The sequence below is a fragment of the Scyliorhinus torazame genome, chromosome 6 (genome assembly GCF_047496885.1).
Source record: "Scyliorhinus torazame isolate Kashiwa2021f chromosome 6, sScyTor2.1, whole genome shotgun sequence".
Taxonomy (NCBI): domain Eukaryota; kingdom Metazoa; phylum Chordata; class Chondrichthyes; order Carcharhiniformes; family Scyliorhinidae; genus Scyliorhinus; species Scyliorhinus torazame.
In genome coordinates, this window is record NC_092712.1 from 53,361,170 (window position 1) to 53,379,580 (window position 18,411).

Sequence of the window (18,411 nt, forward strand, 5' to 3'; positions counted from 1 at the left end):
GGAGCGCGAAGGAAGAACCTTCGGATACTGGGTCTCCCTGAGGGTGTGGAAGGAGTGGACTGTGGAGCGTACGCAAGTACGATGCTGAGCTCACTGATGGGTGCTGAGGCCCCTACGGGCCCCTTGGAGGTGGAGTGGGCAAATCGGATTCCGGCGAGAAGACCAAAAGCGGGAGAACCACCCAGGGCGATAATCGAGCGATTTTACCGCCTTAAGGATAGAGAAGAGGTCCTGAGATGGGCTAAAAAGGTGCGGAGTAGCAGATGGGAGAATGCAGTGGTACGGGTATACCAGGATTGGAGTGCGGAGGTGGCGAGAAGGAGAGCGAGCTTCAACCGAGCCAAAGAGGTGTTGCATAAAAGGAAGGTGAAGTTCGGGATGCTGCAGCCGGCAAGACTATGGGTCACATATCAGGAGAGACACCATTATTTCGAGACGGCGGAGGAAGCATGGACCTTCATCAAAGAAGAGAAATTGGATCGGAACTGAGGGACTGATGCTGCAGGAAATGTTATTGTTAATGTTATGGTTGAAGTTAATTGAGAAGTAAATTGGGAAGGGGGGAGACATTGGGGAAATGTGGGCGCCGGTGAGGGGGGAAAGACGGGACATAGTTGGAGAATGGGGAGGGGAAAGGGAGCTGCGCCATAAGAGGCGGGTCAGGTAAAGGGATGTTCCCGCGCCAGAAAGAATAAGGCGGGAAGACAGGCGCAAGGCGGGTGGGAGTTCCCCACACGGGGGGGTCGAGGAGTGAGCAGGAGTAGCCGGGGTCAGTTGAAGTCAGCTGACTTACGGAAGTAATATGGGGGGAGCAATCATGCTAGAAAGAGATCTAGCGGGGAGGGGGGGGGGGGACAACTGGGTTGCTGCTGCGGAAATCCAAAAGGAAATGGCTAAAGAGTGGGTGGGCGGGGATGGTGTGCGACGCTGGGGGAGCGAGCGGGAGCGCGGAGGCGGGATATGGGACTGGCCTAGAGAAGATAATGGCTAGTCGACACGAGAGGGGGGCAGGTAGCCCCCTAGTGAGGCTGATCACGTGGAACGTGAGAGGCCTGAACGGACCGATAAAAAGGGCCCGAGTGCTCGCGCATTTGAAAGGACTAAGGGCAGACGTGGTTATGCTCCAAGAGACGCACCTAAAGGTGGCGGACCAAGTTAGGCTAAGGAAAGGATGGGTGGGACAGGTGTTCCACTCAGGACTGGACGCAAAGAATAGAGGGGTGGCCATTTTGGTGGGGAAACGGGTAGCATTTGAAGCAAAGAACATGGTAGCAGATAGCGGAGGTAGATATGTAATGGTGAGTGGCAGGCTGGAGGGAATGGAGGTCGTGTTGGTTAATGTGTATGCCCCAAACTGGGACGATGCGGGATTTATGAGACGGATGCTGGGGCGTATACCGGACCTGGAGGTAGGAAACTTGATTTTAGGAGGGGACTTTAATACGGTGCTGGACCCGGGGCTAGATAGATCCAGCTCAAGGACCGGAAGAAGGCCGGCAGCGGCCAAGGTACTTAAGGGGTTTATGGACCAAATGGGGGGAGTGGATCCATGGCGATTTCTTAGACCTAGGGCTAGGGAGTTTTCCTTCTTCTCCCATGTCCATAAAGTGTACTCCCGGATAGATTTTTTTGTTTTGGGAAGGTCGTTGATCTCTAGGGTGGAAGAAGCTGAGTACTCAGCCATAGCGGTTTCGGATCATGCCCCACATTGGGTGGACCTGGAATTAGGAGAGGAAAGGGAGCAGAGAACACTCTGGCGATTAGATGTGGGACTGATGGCGGATGAGGGAGTGTGTGCAAGAGTGCGGGGGTGTATTGAGAGATACCTGGAGGTCAATGATGACGGCGAGGTCCCTGTGGGAGTGGTATGGGAAGCACTAAAAGCGGTGGTCAGAGGAGAGCTGATCTCCATTGGGTCCCACAAAAGGAAAACAGAGGCCAAGGAAAGGGAAAGATTACTGGGGGAGATTTTAAGGGTGGATAGGGAATTTGCAGAGACCCCGGAGGAGGAATTGTACAGGGAGAGGAGACGACTCCAGACGGAATTTGACCTTCTGACCACCAGAAAGGCGGAGGTACTGTGGAGGAAGGCACAGGGGAGGAGGTATGAATATGGGGAAAAGGCTAGTCGCCTGTTGGCTCATCAATTGCGAAAGAGGGCAGCAGCGAGGGAGATAGGAGGAATTAGAGACGAAAGGGGAGACACGGTGCGAAGGGCAGGAAAGATAAATGAGGTGTTCAAGACCTTCTATGAGGAACTGTATAGGTCTCAACCCCCAGAGGGAGAGGAGGGGATGCGGCAGTTCCTGGACCAATTGAGGTTCCCGAAAGTGGAGGAGCGGGGGGTGGTAGGCCTGGGGGCACCGATTGGGGTGGACGAGGTTATTAAGGGACTGGGAAGCATGCAAGCAGGGAAGGCCCCAGGACCAGACGGGTTCCCGGTGGAGTATTACAGAAAATATGTGGACTTGTTGGCCCCGTTGATGGTGAGGACGTTCAATGAGGCCAGGAAAGGGGGGACTCTACCCCCGACGATGTCGGAGGCGACGATATCATTAATTTTGAAGAGGGATAAAGATCCGTTGCAGTGCGGGTCCTATAGACCCATTTCATTATTGAACGTGGACGCCAAATTGTTGGCAAAGGTACTGGCATCGAGGATAGAGGACTGTGTCCCGGGGGTGGTGCACGAAGACCAGACAGGGTTCGTAAAAGGGAGACAACTGAATGTTAACGTGCGACGACTATTAGGGGTGATAATGATGCCCCCAGTGGAGGGGGAGGCAGAGATAGTGGCGGCAATGGACGCAGAGAAGGCATTTGATAGGGTGGAGTGGGAGTATTTATGGGAAGTGTTAAGGAGGTTTGGGTTTGGGAATGGGTTTATTAGCTGGGTTAGACTTCTTTATGGGGCTCCAACGGCAAGCGTAGTTACAGGTCGACATAGATCGGAGTATTTCCGACTATATAGGGGAACAAGACAGGGATGCCCGCTGTCTCCATTGTTGTTCGCGTTGGCAATTGAACCTCTGGCCATGGCGTTGAGAGACTCCAGGAAATGGAGAGGGGTGATTAGAGGGGGAGAAGAACACCGAGTCTCGTTATACGCGGATGACCTATTGTCATACGCGTCGGACCCAGCGGGGGGGATGATAGAGGTTATGCGAATTTTGAGGGGGTTCGGGGATTTCTCGGGGTATAGGCTAAACATGGGGAAGAGTGAATTATTTGTGATACATCCAGGGGACCAGAGTAGAGAGATAGAAGGCTTGCCTCTAAGGAAAGTGGAAAGAAACTTCCGATACCTGGGGATTCAGATCGCTAGGAGCTGGGGAACCTTGCACAGACTTAATCTGACACGGTTGGTAGAACAAATGGAGGAGGACTTCAAGAGGTGGGACATGCAGCCTCTATCGCTGGCGGGCAGGGTGCAAGCAATTAAGATGATGGTCCTCCCGAGGTTCTTATTTGTATTTCAATGTCTCCCTATACTAATTACCAAGACCTTTTTTAATAAAATAGACAGGAGCATCACGAGCTTCGTGTGGGCAGGGAAAGTTCCGAGAGTAAGGAGGGGGTTCCTTCAGCGTAGTAGGGACAGAGGAGGATTGGCACTACCGAACTTGGACGATTACTATTGGGCCGCCAATGTGGCAATGATACGTAAATGGATGATGGAGGGTGAGGGAGCGGCATGGAAAAGACTGGAGAGAAAGTCCTGTAAAGGGACGAGTTTAGAGGCGCTGGTGACGGCGCCGCTACCGATCTCACCTAAAAGGTTTACCACGAACCCGGTGGTGGCGGCAACATTGAATATCTGGGGACAGTGGAGGCGACAGAGAGGGGTGCGGGGAGCCCTGGTGGGGTCCCCAATCAGGAACAACCATAGGTTCGCCCCAGGAAGAATGGATGGAGGATTTCAGAGCTGGTACCAGTTGGGAATTAGGAGGGTGGGAGATTTATTTATAGATGGGACTATTGCGAGCTTGGGAGCATTGGAGGAAAAGTATAAGTTGCCCCGGGGAAATTTCTTGAGATATATGCAGGTGAGGGCGTTTACTAGACAACAGGTGAGGGAATTTCCGTTGCTCCCGACACAGGGGATACAGGACAGGGTGCTTTCAGGGGTGTGGGTCGGAGAGGGCAAGGTGTCAGAGATTTACCGAGAGATGAGGGAAGAGGGGGAGGAGTCGGTGGGCGAACTAAAAGGAAAGTGGGAAGAAGAACTAGGGGAGGAGATAGAGGAGGGTATGTGGGCTGATGCCCTAAGCAGAGTAAATTCCTCTTCCTCATGCGCCAGGCTTAGCCTGATTCAATTCAAGGTGCTACATAGAGCACACATAACGGGAGCAAGATTGAGCAGGTTCTTTGGAGTGGAGGACAAATGTGGGAGGTGTGGTGGGAGCCTGGCAAACCACGCACATATGTTTTGGACGTGCCCGGCACTGGAAGGGTATTGGAAGGGAGTGACGGGAGTGATTTCGCGGGTGGTGAAGGCACGGGTCAAACCAGGCTGGGGGTTAGCTCTATTTGGAGTTGCGGAAGAGCCGGGAGTGCAGGAGGCGAAAGAGGCCGACGTTGTGGCCTTTGCGTCCCTAGTAGCCCGGCGCAGGATCCTACTCATGTGGAAAGAGGCGAAACCCCCCGGACTGGAGGCCTGGGTAAATGATATGGCGGGGTTCATTAAACTGGAGCAGATAAAGTTTGCCCTGAGAGGATCGGCTCAAGGGTTCACCAGGCGGTGGCAGCCATTTCTCGACTACCTAGGGGAACGTTAGAGGGAAGACAGATGACCAGCAGCAGCAACCCAGGGGGAAGGGGCGGGGGGGGTTAGTTTAGTTTAGGTCAAAGATAAAGGGGTTTTGTTACTTGTGTATTGTTAAAAATTTCTGTATTGTTATTGTTGCGTTTGCTTTGTAAGAGGGGAAAAATTGTTGTTTGGGAAAAAAATTTCAATAAAACATTTTTTAAAAAAAAAATTTCACAGCCTCTGCAATAGAAATAAAGACATTATTATGTCAGCAGTTTTGGTGCCGCCAGTAATATTTTTTCAAATTGTTCTGACAACTCCATAAATTTGTAGTCTTCACGAATAGGGACCAAACATTTTCAGGCTGTTTTTTAACAGGAATCTTCAAGCTGATTGTGAGGAGTGTTTTGTTGGGACATCCAGAATTAATTTCAAGCATCGTGCCATTCATAATTCTTATATGATCTGAAAGATATTAAGGGCTCTTCTTAAAATCCACCCTTCAGGGATGGTTTTGTGCTCATACTCGTCGGTAGCACGAATGGTGTCGCAAGCGCAAAATCTCCCATAAATTCAGCGATGAGATACTGAATATTCCTGTCACATCGGTGAGGTTTACAACAAGTTTCTAAAGGCATGAATCAGTCAAGGTGATTTCCTCCCGGGGCGCAAAGGTAAGTATAGCCCCCAGGGAAAGAGGGAGATGCCAGGAACTGCCCCGTGGTGCTGGTCGCAGTGCCAGGGGGAAGTGTCAGAGACGGAACCTCTGGGAATCCCATTGGGAGCCACCTCTGCCTCTGTAAGTCCCAGTCGTGGCTGAAGATCTGATGTAAAAACTCGGCTGTGCAGCTGGAGAGCTACTCGCCAGATTTCAGTCAGAGGGTGAAAAAACTGGGTAAATTCCGCCCTTTGACCAAACTTTTAATCTCCTTTGTAATGTCTGCACCTTTAGCTCAATGTTCTTTTTTTTCTCTGTTTTTGCTTCTTATGTCAATGTTAAAGTTGGGAAAATACATAGATACATAGAAGATAGGAGCAGGAGGACTCATAGACTCATAACTATTGCTAATTTGTCATACTTTCATCACAGTCATCTATTTCTGCAGTGATGTGTCAGGTATTATAGCAGCCTCATCTAGTCTATTCATTATCCACCATATCTTTTGTGTTGAGTTTTCATGTGTCTCATGGATGACCTGATAACTTGAAAATTCTGATCTGGTAGCTTGACCTAGGCTGTGAATAATTTGCAATTGTCCAAGCCTAATTGCCTCTCCATGCACTCTGTGTGGCCTCGATGCCTGTGGAAGCAATCGATCTAAATTGTTTCCTTTAATAGCGACAATCTGCCGAGAAATAGTTGCTGGATAATTTGTCATAAAAGCATTTTTATTAAGCTCTTTTCACAAAGGCAAATGAATATTTAAATTTTAATTGCGATCTCTGTCTTTTATAAACAAAGAATTGTTCAAACCTAAAGTTAAATGGATAGAATTGCCACCAGTTAACAGAAACTTGGTGTGGTCACTCGCACTGCAGTCAGTTTACGCTCTTGTGTCTCTTCAGTTCCTTGATAAGTTTCTCTCTCTTCATGAAGGCTCTAACGGTACAAATTCACGTGGTAACGTATTCTTAAATTCTCCACCCAAGTTCTAATTTTTGAGTTTTAACTAGTGTGTAGAATCTATTTTAACCGATCCTCCTTTGCTCCCTCTCCGGTGGGTGGAACAGTGTGTGGGAGAAGTTAAAATTGGTGAGTTTACTGAACAGCCCCAAGTCAATGCATCCTATCTGGGACGATTTTTTCTTTTTCCTCATTCTGAGATGTTGAGGTTAGTTGCACTATTTTAAATTTGAGCCTGGCTGAGATTGACCACTTCATCATTGAGAAGGGAATAGAATATGGGACTTTCGGTTCTGGATCTTTAGTTATATTGCTGCACAACCAAATTGTTCAATTATCTGCTTCAAATGTTGTTTCTGTGTTGTTTAACAAGTTTTTTCTCTCTGAGGGATTCATAACGCTTTTGTCTTAGTGTAAATGTGGACCTTTTTGAAGAGTTTGTTCTTAAACTTCTGTGATTTGCTTTCATCTGAAGTTCAAATTCTTGTATGTTTTTGTATCGGCAGAATATACCCGGAATTCAAAACATGAATAAGCTACCAAATCAATTTCAGGCATCTCTTCAACGAAATAGTAACCTCCGTGAACTGCCTATTGCTCCTCATAACAGTGGTATAAGACATCATCGTCCTTTGTCAGCTCCCGCTGCTCAAACTACATCTGTTTCTTGGACAAAACCCACAGCTTCAACTGTAACTTCTCCTCGAATGAAACAGACGGCTCAAAGTGCACCTATTGTTCAGACTGTACCTGGATTGAGGGTGCCACAGAAGAACTTGCAACAAAAAAACAAGAAACAAAAGCCTCCTTCACAGGATTCTACAGTAGTAGAGGTCAGAATTTTCTCAACTATGTTTGTCAACAGGTTCTTCAAAGTTCTGCACTGGCAGATTCGGGGCGGGTGACTGAACCATGGCTTTTTTTACATTTGTTTACGTGAAATGCTGTGTATGACAGTTCGCAGAAAGAGTTTCAAGCCCTTGTCAGATTGAAAAGCGTGAAGGCTTTATCTTTTAAATAGGGTTATTTTTCCAGATCTGATGCATTCAGCTAATTCCATTTTGGATGAAGTTATTGATACAATTTGAGTATTTGAGGGACATTCTGCATTGTGGGCAGGGCAGATAATGCCTAGTTGTGTCTCAGCAGAAGAATCTGTTGATGTAGAAATTGTGGTGGATTTTCCTTGAGCCACCAGTCAAATAATTTTTCCATGTTTGCTTAACTTAATGAAGGTTGAGTAAAGAAATCTGATGGTCTGACCGTATTAGATTAATTGTTTGCTCATTACACGAATAATATGACAGTTTTTCAGTAAAACCGTACCTATTTTGTATTAATGTTTCATCATGTGTGAAACTCAGTCCACTGTAATCAAATGGAGATTTTAATTGCCCAATCACTCATTTATTTTGGAGTTAAAGATTTGATCTTTAAAATTAGCAACTTATTTTGTTGCTGTACGACTAGCAGTTAAGAATTTGAGAAAGGGCAGGGCTGTCAGATCTAGCCTTGGGGCATCATGCAGTCACTGATCCGAAGCGGGCTAGCACTTGAGGCTCTGGTGACTTGTTCTGGAATATTTAGGAAATACAGAACAAGATTTTTGATCTTCAGACCATTGGAGCCAGGGGATAGACGGCACCCCTGAAAAGCCCTGAACCGCCCCCCCTCCCTCTCCCCACAACAACCATCGATTCCTTCTCCCCCTACCCACTTCCTTCCTTTCTCCCCCCCCCACCCACTTCTCTCCCCCACCCACTTCTCTCCCCCACCCACTTCTCTCCCCCACCCACTTCTCTCCCCCACCCACTTCTCTCCCCCACCCACTTCTCTCCCCGCCCACTTCTCTCCCCCACCCACTTCTCTCCCCCACCCACTTCTCTCCCCCACCCACTTCTCTCCCCCACCCACTTCTCTCCCCCACCCACTTCTCTCCCCCACCCACTTCTCTCCCCCACCCACTTCTCTCCCCCACCCACTTCTCTCCTCCACCCACTTCCCTCCCCCCCCACCCACCCACTTCCTCCCCCCCACCCCACCCACCCACTTCCCCCCCACCCCACCCACCCACTTCCTCCACCCACCTCCCCCTGCACCCACTTCCTCCCCCCTGCACCCACTTCCTCCCCCCTGCACCCACTTCCTCCCCCCTGCACCCACTTCCTCCCCCCTGCACCCATTTCCTCCCCCCTGCACCCACTTCCTCCCCCCTGCACCCACTTCCTTCCCCCTGCACCCACTTCCTCCCCACGGCACCCACTTCCTCCCCCCTGCACCCGCTTCCTCCCCCACCACATCCACCCTTCCGCACCCACTTCCTCCCCCCCGCACCCACTTCCTCCCCTCCGCTTCCACCTCCTCCCCCGCACCCACTTCCTCCCCCCGCACCCACTTCCTCCCCCCGCACCCACTTCCTCCCCCCCGCACCCCCCCCCCGCACACCCACCTCCACCCGCACCCACTCCCCCCCCCGCACCCACCACCCCCCCCCCCGCACCCACTTCCTCCCCCCGCACTCACTTCCTCCCCCCACATCCACCCCCCCCGCACCCACATCCACCCCCCCGCACCCACGTCCACCCCCTGCACCCACGTCCAGCCCCCCCGCACCCACGTCCACCCCCCCCCCGCACCCACGTCCACCCCCTCCACACCCACGTCCACCCCCCCGCACCCACTTCCTCCCCCCCGCACCCACTTCCTCCCCCCCCCGCACCCACTTCCTCCACCCCGCACCCACTTCCTCCCCCCCGCACCCACTTCCTCCCCCCCGCACCCACTTCCTCCCCCCTGCACCCACTTCCTCCCCCCGCACCCACTTCCACCCACTTCCTCCCCCCGCACCCACTTCTTCCACCCCCCGCACCCACTTCCTCCCCCGCACCCACTTCCCCCACTCGCACCCAAGTCCACCCCCCCCCCGCACCCACGTCCGTCCACCCCCCGCACCCACGTCCACCCCCCCGCACCCGCGTCCACCCCCCCGCACCCACTTCCCCCCGCACCCACTTCCTCCCCCCGCACCCACTTCCTCCCCCCGCACCCACTTCTACCCCCTGCACCCACTTCCTCCCCCGCACCCACTTCCTCCCCCCTGCACCCACTTCCTCCCCCCACACCCACTTCCACCCCCCGCACCCACTTCTACCCCCTGCACCCACTTCCTCCCCCCGCACTCACTTCCTCCCCCCGCACTCACTTCCTCCCCCCGCACTCACTTCCTCCCCCGCACTCACTTCCTCCCCCCGCACCCACTTCCTACCCCCGCACCCACTTCCTACCCCCGCACCCACTTCCTACCCCCGCACCCACTTCCTACCCCCGCACCCACTTCCTACCCCCGCACCCACTTCCTCCCCCCTGCACCCACTTCCTCCCCCCTGCACCCACTTCCTCCCCCCTGCACCCACTTCCTCCCCCCTGCACCCACTTCCTCCCCCCTGCACCCACTTCCTCCCCCTGCACCCACTTCCTCCCCCCTGCACCCACTTCCCCCCCCGCACCCACTTCCCCGCCGCACCCACTTTCCCCCCCCCGCACCCACTTCCGCCTCCCCACACCTACTTCCTTCCTTCCCTCCACCCACTTCCTCCCCCTGCACCCACTTCCTCCCCCCTGCACCCACTTCCTCCCCCCTGCACCCACTTCCTCCCCCCTGCACCCACTTCCTCCCCCTGCACCCACTTCCCCCCCGCACCCACTTCCCCGCCGCACCCACTTCCTCCTCCCCCCACCCACTTCCTTCCTTCCCTCCACCCACTTCCTTCCACTCAGCCCCCCACCCACTTCCTTCCATTCCCCCCCCACCCACTTCCTTCCACTCACCCCCACCCACTTCCTTACACTCACCCCCCCCCCCACCCACTTCCTTCCACTCATCCCCCCACCCACTTTCTTCCACTCACCCCCCACCCTCTTCCTTCCACTCGCCCCCCACCCTCTTCCTTCCACACACATCCCCACCCACTTCCTTCCACTCACCCCCTCACCCACGTCCTTCCACTCAACCCCATCACCCACTTCCATACTTTGATGATATGCGCCCAAGTCACACCTAATTGTAGCCGGTACCTCCATTTTTAATTCATCAACAAGTTCGGCTAGCTTGTTTTTGCGAAACTCTTGTAAACAATCTAGAGTTAAGTTGTCCACCTGAAGAAAACCCCCTAACAGTTTCCAAAGCCATCCTGTTATATTACTACAAACCTGCTCTCTTTTCATTACACTGCAACCCAAATTCGCTGTCTACCATTCCAAAAGTCGTGGCGAGCCCCCAATTCATGTTATGTCACACTGGGCAAGTGCACGGTCAATTCCAGGCCCATGTGCCCTGAAGTCACAACACGAGTGAATTAACCAATAATTCCTATGAAAATCCCCAAACATTTGGCCCTTGGCTGCCCATTAATTACAGTCACCAGGCTTGTAAGTTGAAACACAATTACTGTTTAATTTATAACAGGAATAAAGATTAAAAATGCAATAATTACGGTTGGATAACAAGCAAGTTGACCTACTACCCCCGTTAACTGTCCCACCCTCAACCCACACACAAGTCTGACAAATAGAGGGGTGGAAAAGAGTAAAATTAATAAGGAGTAAGGTCAAAGGATAAGAGTCTTTGCTTCAAATGGTGGTTCGCAGTATGCTTTTTTCACAGTACACTGGTTGATCAAAGCCTCTGGTTTGCAGCTGATGATGGTCTTCTTGACAGAGTCATTCATTCAGTATGGTACTTAGAGGCAGCAGGCCTACTGGAGAGTCACTTTAATTCTTATCAAACTGGGCCTTCAATTTAAAGATTCACATTCAGGCCCAATTATTTCCTGAGAGACACTCTCACATCAACCCTTGCCTTCTGCTTGGGGTTTGATTTCAAGCCTTTGCAGTCTTGAGAGAATAGCACCCATACTTGAGAGAGAATCCGCCCTCACAATGGCTTAAGAGAGTTAGCTGGGTCTTTTGGGAGTGAATTTGTTGGAATCCTCCACCTAGACTGCAGAACCAAAAGTGAAATAAAACACAAGCCTTGTGAACCTGAAAAAACACATCAATGGGATCAGATCCAATCACCGCCGGTTGTCGGGCGGAGCACCACCTTTTGGGCCTATCTCCTATCTATCCCCTAACTATGTATTAAAATCAGGAAATTGTGAAAATAGCTCAATGGGCCACATAACAAACCCAGTAAGAGTTAGAACAGGTGATCAAGAATAAAACAGAAAGTGCTGCAAAAACTCAATCGATCTAGCAGCATCTGTGGAGACAAAAACAGAGCTCACATTTCGAGTCCAATATGACTCTTCTGTGGAACCCCTCAGTTCATGCAAAGAATGATCAATACCTAGAGTGAACTAACTCCATGATTGAGAAACGTCAATGATAGTGTTTGTCACTGTCAGTTACATCAATCAGACTAAGTCATCACTTGGGGCCAGCCAGTATCAGATCACCAGTCTAAAACCACTGCCTGCTGGAATTTGCTTGTTTGCATTAAAGGTTGCTCACAGGCTGCTTTGCCTTAAAGTCACAGGTCCATTAATCATCCATGGATCAAAAATATAACAGCAAAATAAAAGAAATGAGAAATAAAGGAATAAGCAGGAACAAACACTATCATTGACGTTTCTCAATCATGGAGTTAGTTCACACTAGGTATTGATCATTCTTTGCATGAACTGAGGGGTTCCACAGAAGAGTCATATTGGACTCGAAATGTGAGCTCTGTTTTTGTCTCCACAGATGCTGCTAGATCGATTGAGTTTTTGCAGCACTTTCTGTTTTATTATTGATCACCTGTTCTAACTCTTACTGGGTTTGTTATGTGGCCCATTGAGCTATTTTCACAATTTCCTGATTTTAATACATAGTTAGGGGATAGATAGGAGATTCTGTGGGAACGAGAGAGACTCGTGGTTGGTGTGTTGCCTCCCAGGTGCAAGGGTTCGCGATGTCTCGGATCGTGTTTTCGGGATCCTTAAGGGGGAGGGGGAGCAGCCCCAAGTCGTGGTCCACATAGGCACCAACGACATAGGTAGGGAAAGGGATAGGGATGGAGGGCAGGAATTCAGGGAGCTCGGGTGGAAACTTAGAGCTAGAACAAACAGAGTTATTAACGGGTTGTTACCCGTGCCACATGCTAGCGAGACGAGGAATAGAGAGAGAGAGAAGTTGAACACGTGGCTACAGGGATGGTGCAGGAGGGAGGGTTTCAGATACCTGGATAATTGGGGCTCATTCTGGGGTAGATGGGACCTCTCCAAACGGGATGGTCTACACCTGGACCAGAGGGGGTACCAATATACTGGGGGGGAAATTTGCTCATGCTCTTCGGGAGGGTTTAAACTAGTTCAGCAGGGGGCTGGGAACCTGAATTGTAGCTTCAGTATACAGGAGGTTGAGAGTAGTGAGGTCATGAGTAAGGTTTCAAAGTTGCAGGAGTGTACCGGCAGGCAGGAAGGTGGTTTAAAGTGTGTCTACTTCAATGCCAGGAGCATCCAGAATAAGGTGGGTGAACTTGCGGCCTGGGTTGGTACCTGGGACTTCGATGTTGTGGCCATTTCGGAGACATTGATGGAGCAGGAACAGGAATGGATGTTGCAGGAGCCGGGGTTTAGATATTTCAGTAAGCTCAGGGAAGGTGGTAAAAGAGGGGGAGGGGTGGCATTGTTAGTCAAGGACACTATTATGGTGGCAGAAAGGAGGTTTGATGAGGACTCGTCTACTGAGGTAGTATGGGCTGAGGTTAGAAACAGGAAAGAAGAGGTCACACTCTATAGTTTTCTATAGGCCTCCGAAAAGTTCCAGAGATGTAGAGGAAAGGATTGCAAAGATGATTCTGGATAGGAGCGAAAGTAACAGGGTAATTGTTACGAGGGACTTTAACTTTCCAAATATTGATTGGAAACGCTATAGTTTGAGTACTTTAGATGGGTCTGTTTTTGTCCAATGTGTGCAGGAGGGCTTCCTGACACAGTAAGTAGATAGGCCAATGAGAGGCAAGGCCATATTGGATTTGGTACTGGGTAATGAACCAGGACAGGTGTTAGATTTGGAGGTAGGTGAGCACTTTGGTGATAGTGACCACAATTCGATTACGTTTACTTTAGCGATGGAAAGGGATCGGTATATACTGCAGGGCAAGAGTTATAGCTGGGGGAAAGGCAATTATGATGCAATGAGGCAAGACTTAGGATGCATCGGATGGTGAGGGAAACTGCAGGGGATGGGCACAATTGAAATGTGGAGCTTGTTCAAGGAACAGCTACTGCGTGTCCTTGATAAGTCCGTACCTGTCAGGCAGGGAGGAAGTGGTCGAGCAAGGGAACCGTGGTTTACTAAAGTAGTTGAATCACCTGTTAAGAGGAAGAAGGAGGCTTATGTAAAGATGAGACGTGAAGGTTCAGTTCGGGCGCTCGAGAGTTACATGTTAGCTAGGAAGGACCTAAAGAGAGAGCTAAGAAGAGCCAGGAGGGGACATGAGAAGTCTTTGGCAGGTAGGATCAAGGATAACCCGAAAGCTTTCTATAGATATGTCAGGAATAAACGAATGACTAGGGTAAGAGTAGGGCCAGTCAAGGACAGTAGTGGGAAGTTGTGCGTGGAGTCCGAGGAGATAGGAGAGGTGCTAAATGAATATTTTTCGTCAGTATTCACACAGGAAAAAGACAATGTTGTCGAGGAGAATACTGAGATTCAGGCTACTAGACTAGAAGGGCTTGAGGTTCATAAGGAGGCGGTGTTAGCAATTCTGGAAAGTGTGAAAATAGATAAGTCCCCTGGGCCAGATGGGATTTATCCTAGGATTCTCTGGGAAGCTAGGGAGGAGATTGCTGTGCCTTTGGCTTTGATCTTTATGTCATCATTGTCTACAGCAATAATGCCAGAAGACTGGAGGATAGCAAATGTTGTCCCCTTGTTCAAGAAGGGGAGTAGAGACAACCCCGGTAACTATAGACCAGTGAGCCTTACTTCTGTTGTGGGCAAAGTCTTGGAAAGGTTGATAAGAGATAGGGTGTATAATCATCTGGAAAGGAATAATTTCATTAGAAATAGTCAACACAGTTTTGTGTGTTGCTCTTTTTAACCGTAGTCTATTTGCTCTGATTACGTCACCTTTGCTCATGAGTCGCCAGGTATCTTTATGATACCGCCACGTGGTTCAAGTTCAGGTTATGATTAATAATACAGCACACCGCTTAGTAAGGATTAAAACAACGGTCATTTATTATATACAACAAGCAATATTAATACCCTAATACTACTTTCTATATAATAAACCTATCACTACTGGCCAATACTTAACTTAGGAAGAGCCCACCAGGTCAGGGAAACGAATGGCTTGTCCAATCAGATCTGGCCCGCGGGATTCAAAAGGCTGCTACAGGTCGGTGGCTAGGTGTCTCTACCGGATAGCGATCGCTGGATTCAAACTTACTGTTGCCGGTTCCTGTTCTTGCGAAGGTCTCGAGCAGGCGAAGAGGAGAGAGAGAGAGATCTGAACTTGGACCCTCACTTTTATAGGGCCCAGGGGCTTCCCGCCTCCCGGGGCGGCCCTTGACCCTGAGTCCCAAGTGATTGGATCTGTCCCCAATCTCTGGGGTCGATGTGTCCAATGGTGAGGCGATTCCTCGATCGGGGGGTGGTCGCTCACCTGTCTTTGTTTCGGCCACTGCAGGCGCCGACAGGTCTGGCCCGGTATTCAATTGCTAATATGTTGCAATTGTTCCCGGGTAGGCCGATTTAACTGTGGATGTCTGAATAGATGGGCTGCAAACAGTCCTGAATGCAACTGCAAATACCTGGGTTGATGGGGCTGTTGATAGCCCTGAGTAACGATCTGGGCTAACTTCCCAGAGCCGAATATGCAATACTGTCTGCAGCTGCCTGCTTGTGTCTTCTTAGCTGCTTTTCCCAGCAGTCTTTCGGGTTAGCCATTTTAAACTGGGTTTTGGCCAGATTAATCGGAACGCAGCCATTTTACGTGGCTACATGTGAAGGGTAGGTCGTGCCTCAAAAACCTGATTGAGTTCTTTGAGAAGGTGACCAAACAGGTGGACGAGGGTAAAGCAGTTGATGTGGTGTATATGGATTTCAGTAAAGCGTTTGATAAGGTTCCCCACGGTAGGCTAATGCAGAAAATACGGAGGCATGGGATTCAGGGTGATTTAGCAGTTTGGATCAGGAATTGGCTAGCTGGAAGAAGACAGAGGCTGATGGTTGATGGGAAATGTTCAGCCTGGAGTCCAGTTACTAGTGGTATACCACAAGGATCTGTTTTGGGGCCACTGCTGTTTGTCATTTTTATAAATGACCTAGAGGAGGGCGTAGAAGGTTGGGTGAGTAAATTTGCAGATGACACTAAAGTCGGTGGAGTTGTGGACAGTGCGGAAGGACGTTACAAGTTAGAGAGGGACATAGATAAGCTGCAGAGCTGGGCTGAGAGTTGGCAAGTGGAGTTTAATACAGAAAAGTGTAAGGTGATTCATTTTGGAAGGAATAGCAGGAAGACGGAGTACTGGGCTAATGGTAAGATTCTTGGTAGTGTGGATGAGCAGAGAGATTTTGGTGTCCATGTACATAGATACCTGAAAGTTGCCACCCAGGTTGAGAGGGTTGTTAAGAAGGCGTATGGTGTGTTAGCTTTTATTGGTAGAGGGATTGAGTTTCGGAACCATGAGGTCATGTTGCAGCTGTACAAAACTCTGGTGCGGCCCCATTTGGAGTATTGCGTGCAATTCTAGTCGGCGCATTATAGGAAGGATGTGGAAGCACTGGAAAGGATGCAGAGGAGATTTACCAGGATGTTGCCTGGTATGGAGGGAAGATCTTATGAGGGAAGGCTGAGGGACTTGAGGCTGTTTTCGTTAAGAGAGAAGAAGGTTAAGAAGTGACTTAATTGAGGCATACAAGATGATCAGAGGATTAGATAGGGTGGATAGTGAGAGCCTTTTTCCTCGGATGGTGATGTCTAGCACGAGGGGACATAGCTTTAAATTGAGGGGTGATAGATATAGGACAGATGTCAGAGGTAGGTTCTTTACTTGGAGAGTAGTAAGGGCGTGAAATGCCCTGCCTGCAACAGTAGTGGACTCGCCAACATTAAGGGCATTTAAATGGTCATTGGATAAACATGGATGATAAGGGAATAGTGTAGATGGGCTTTCGAGTGGTTTCACAGGTCGGCGCAAATCGAGGGCCGAAGGGCCTATCAAGCGATGTAATGTTCTGTGTTCTATGTTCTTAATTTGTTCATGGGATTGCTGGGAAATTTCACTGTTTGGTGCCCGTCCCTTGTTGTTCTTGTTGGGATGCCGCCTTGAACTTCTGCAGTCCATGTGGTGAAGGTATTTTCACCATGCTGTTAAATTAGGAAATTCAAGGATTGGACCCAGAGCCGATATAGATATGTTAAATCAGAATGTTGGATGGTGTGAATTTAATTTTCTTTTTGGATTTAGCTGTTCTCTATCTATACCTTTGAAAGATCATGCCAAATATATCTCCTAAGATGAAGAATCATGGGCTGGATTCTCCCAAAATGAGACCATGCCCCCACTCCGGCGTCAAAATGGTGGAGTTTTACTCCCGAAATTCCGAGAAAAAAGTTGAACAAAATTCAACGCCCTGCAGGGGGCTAGCAGGAACCCGGAGTGAATCTCACAGCTTTAGCTGTGGATATGGGCTCCCTCGCACATCCGGTTAGGAGTCCGCGCATGCGCACGGCGGCGGCCTACAGCGGCCGCGGTGTGCTCCATGGTGGATTCGGACCGTGGAGCCACACCGGAAAAAGAGACCTCCCGATCGGCCTTGCGCCAGAGCCTCAACCCCGGACCTTTAATCCCCGGCCGCCTATAAGACCCCCCATGTCTCCGATTCGCCCGCCCCCGACCAGTGCAGCCGCCACGGCAGCATCCAGACCGGCAATAGGTGGTTAGTTCCATGCCGTTGGGAATTCGGCCGGTCGGAAGCAGAGAATTGCTGGGTAGGTCTCTGGCAATGTCCCACTGGCGGCGCGGTGTACTCTGTAGTCCCTTCAATTTTGGGGGCCCGGAGAAGTGTCAAACCGGCGCCGGGCCCAATTATGGCGTGAAAGTGAATTCGCCGGCCGCGATTACGGCGGGGCTGCGGAGAATCCAGCCCCATGTTTGTGGCTCTATTCGTCATTGACAAAGGACCCTTCGGCATTTTAGAATTGAACAGTTGCAGCATGTGGTCCAGCCAGACACAGAAATTCAACGGAAAGCTATTTACAATATGAGGTCAGGAGTAGTAGGTTTGCTCTGTCAGACTGCAGAAAAACAATCTGAACCTTCCTCCCCACCACTCCCAAGTAACCTACACCTTTTCTGTTTTTTCTCTGGTGAGCTGAATGGAGTGTCTTTTTTTTTATCAACACCCATTGGCACTTAAAGCTGATATTCAGAATTTGGGCCATATTTTCTGAAGTTTATGTACTTGGTTAGAATGTTGTAGGAATCCAAAGCCAAAAGGTTGATTTAATGACTAAGCAAAGCAGGGTCAGGATCTCGAGGTTACCCAGTCTTCGCTAGATCTCTAGGGTAGCAAACATCAAGTAAATGCACCATAAGCAACAAATATGGTCTTCAAAATTGGTTTGAGAGTTTGTGTAAATTGCTGTGGTGTGGAAAGATTGTGCAGCTGTCTGGCATGGAAAGAAATTATTGGACAAATGTTGCTTGTGTTGTGGTTTATTGGGAAAGTACCAGGAGAAGTGAAAACTTGGGTGATACAAGTAACAAGAGAAATATAGTGTGTGTAGGGGTGTGTGCTTGTAGATAATTGAATTAGTAAAAATAGCTTCCACGATTACACAAATTTAAAATATGATCTTGCTCCTTAAAATCATGTAATCACAAAATATGGTGCACCAAATAAAGCAGTCGCATTCAATTACATTAATTTTTGCAAAAGCATCCCTTTTTTTTTTGTTGAAACATTTTGTTCACCAAAAAATGGATTGAATTTTGTCACGCAGCAGGTAATTTAAATCAGAATGCTTCTGCATCCTATC

General features: G+C 49.7%; 1 protein-coding gene across 2 annotated transcripts in view; it reads left to right on the forward strand.

Annotated features, from left to right (window-relative positions):
* The window catches only part of rbm33a (RNA binding motif protein 33a), a 342,024-nt gene that overhangs the window by 238,574 nt on the left and 85,039 nt on the right, over positions 1–18,411 (forward strand). For both annotated transcript variants that reach the window (XM_072508201.1, XM_072508202.1), the window contains one exon: positions 6,881–7,207. In XM_072508201.1, the coding sequence (XP_072364302.1) occupies positions 6,881–7,207 (327 nt within the window). The remainder of the gene's footprint in view (positions 1–6,880; positions 7,208–18,411) is intronic.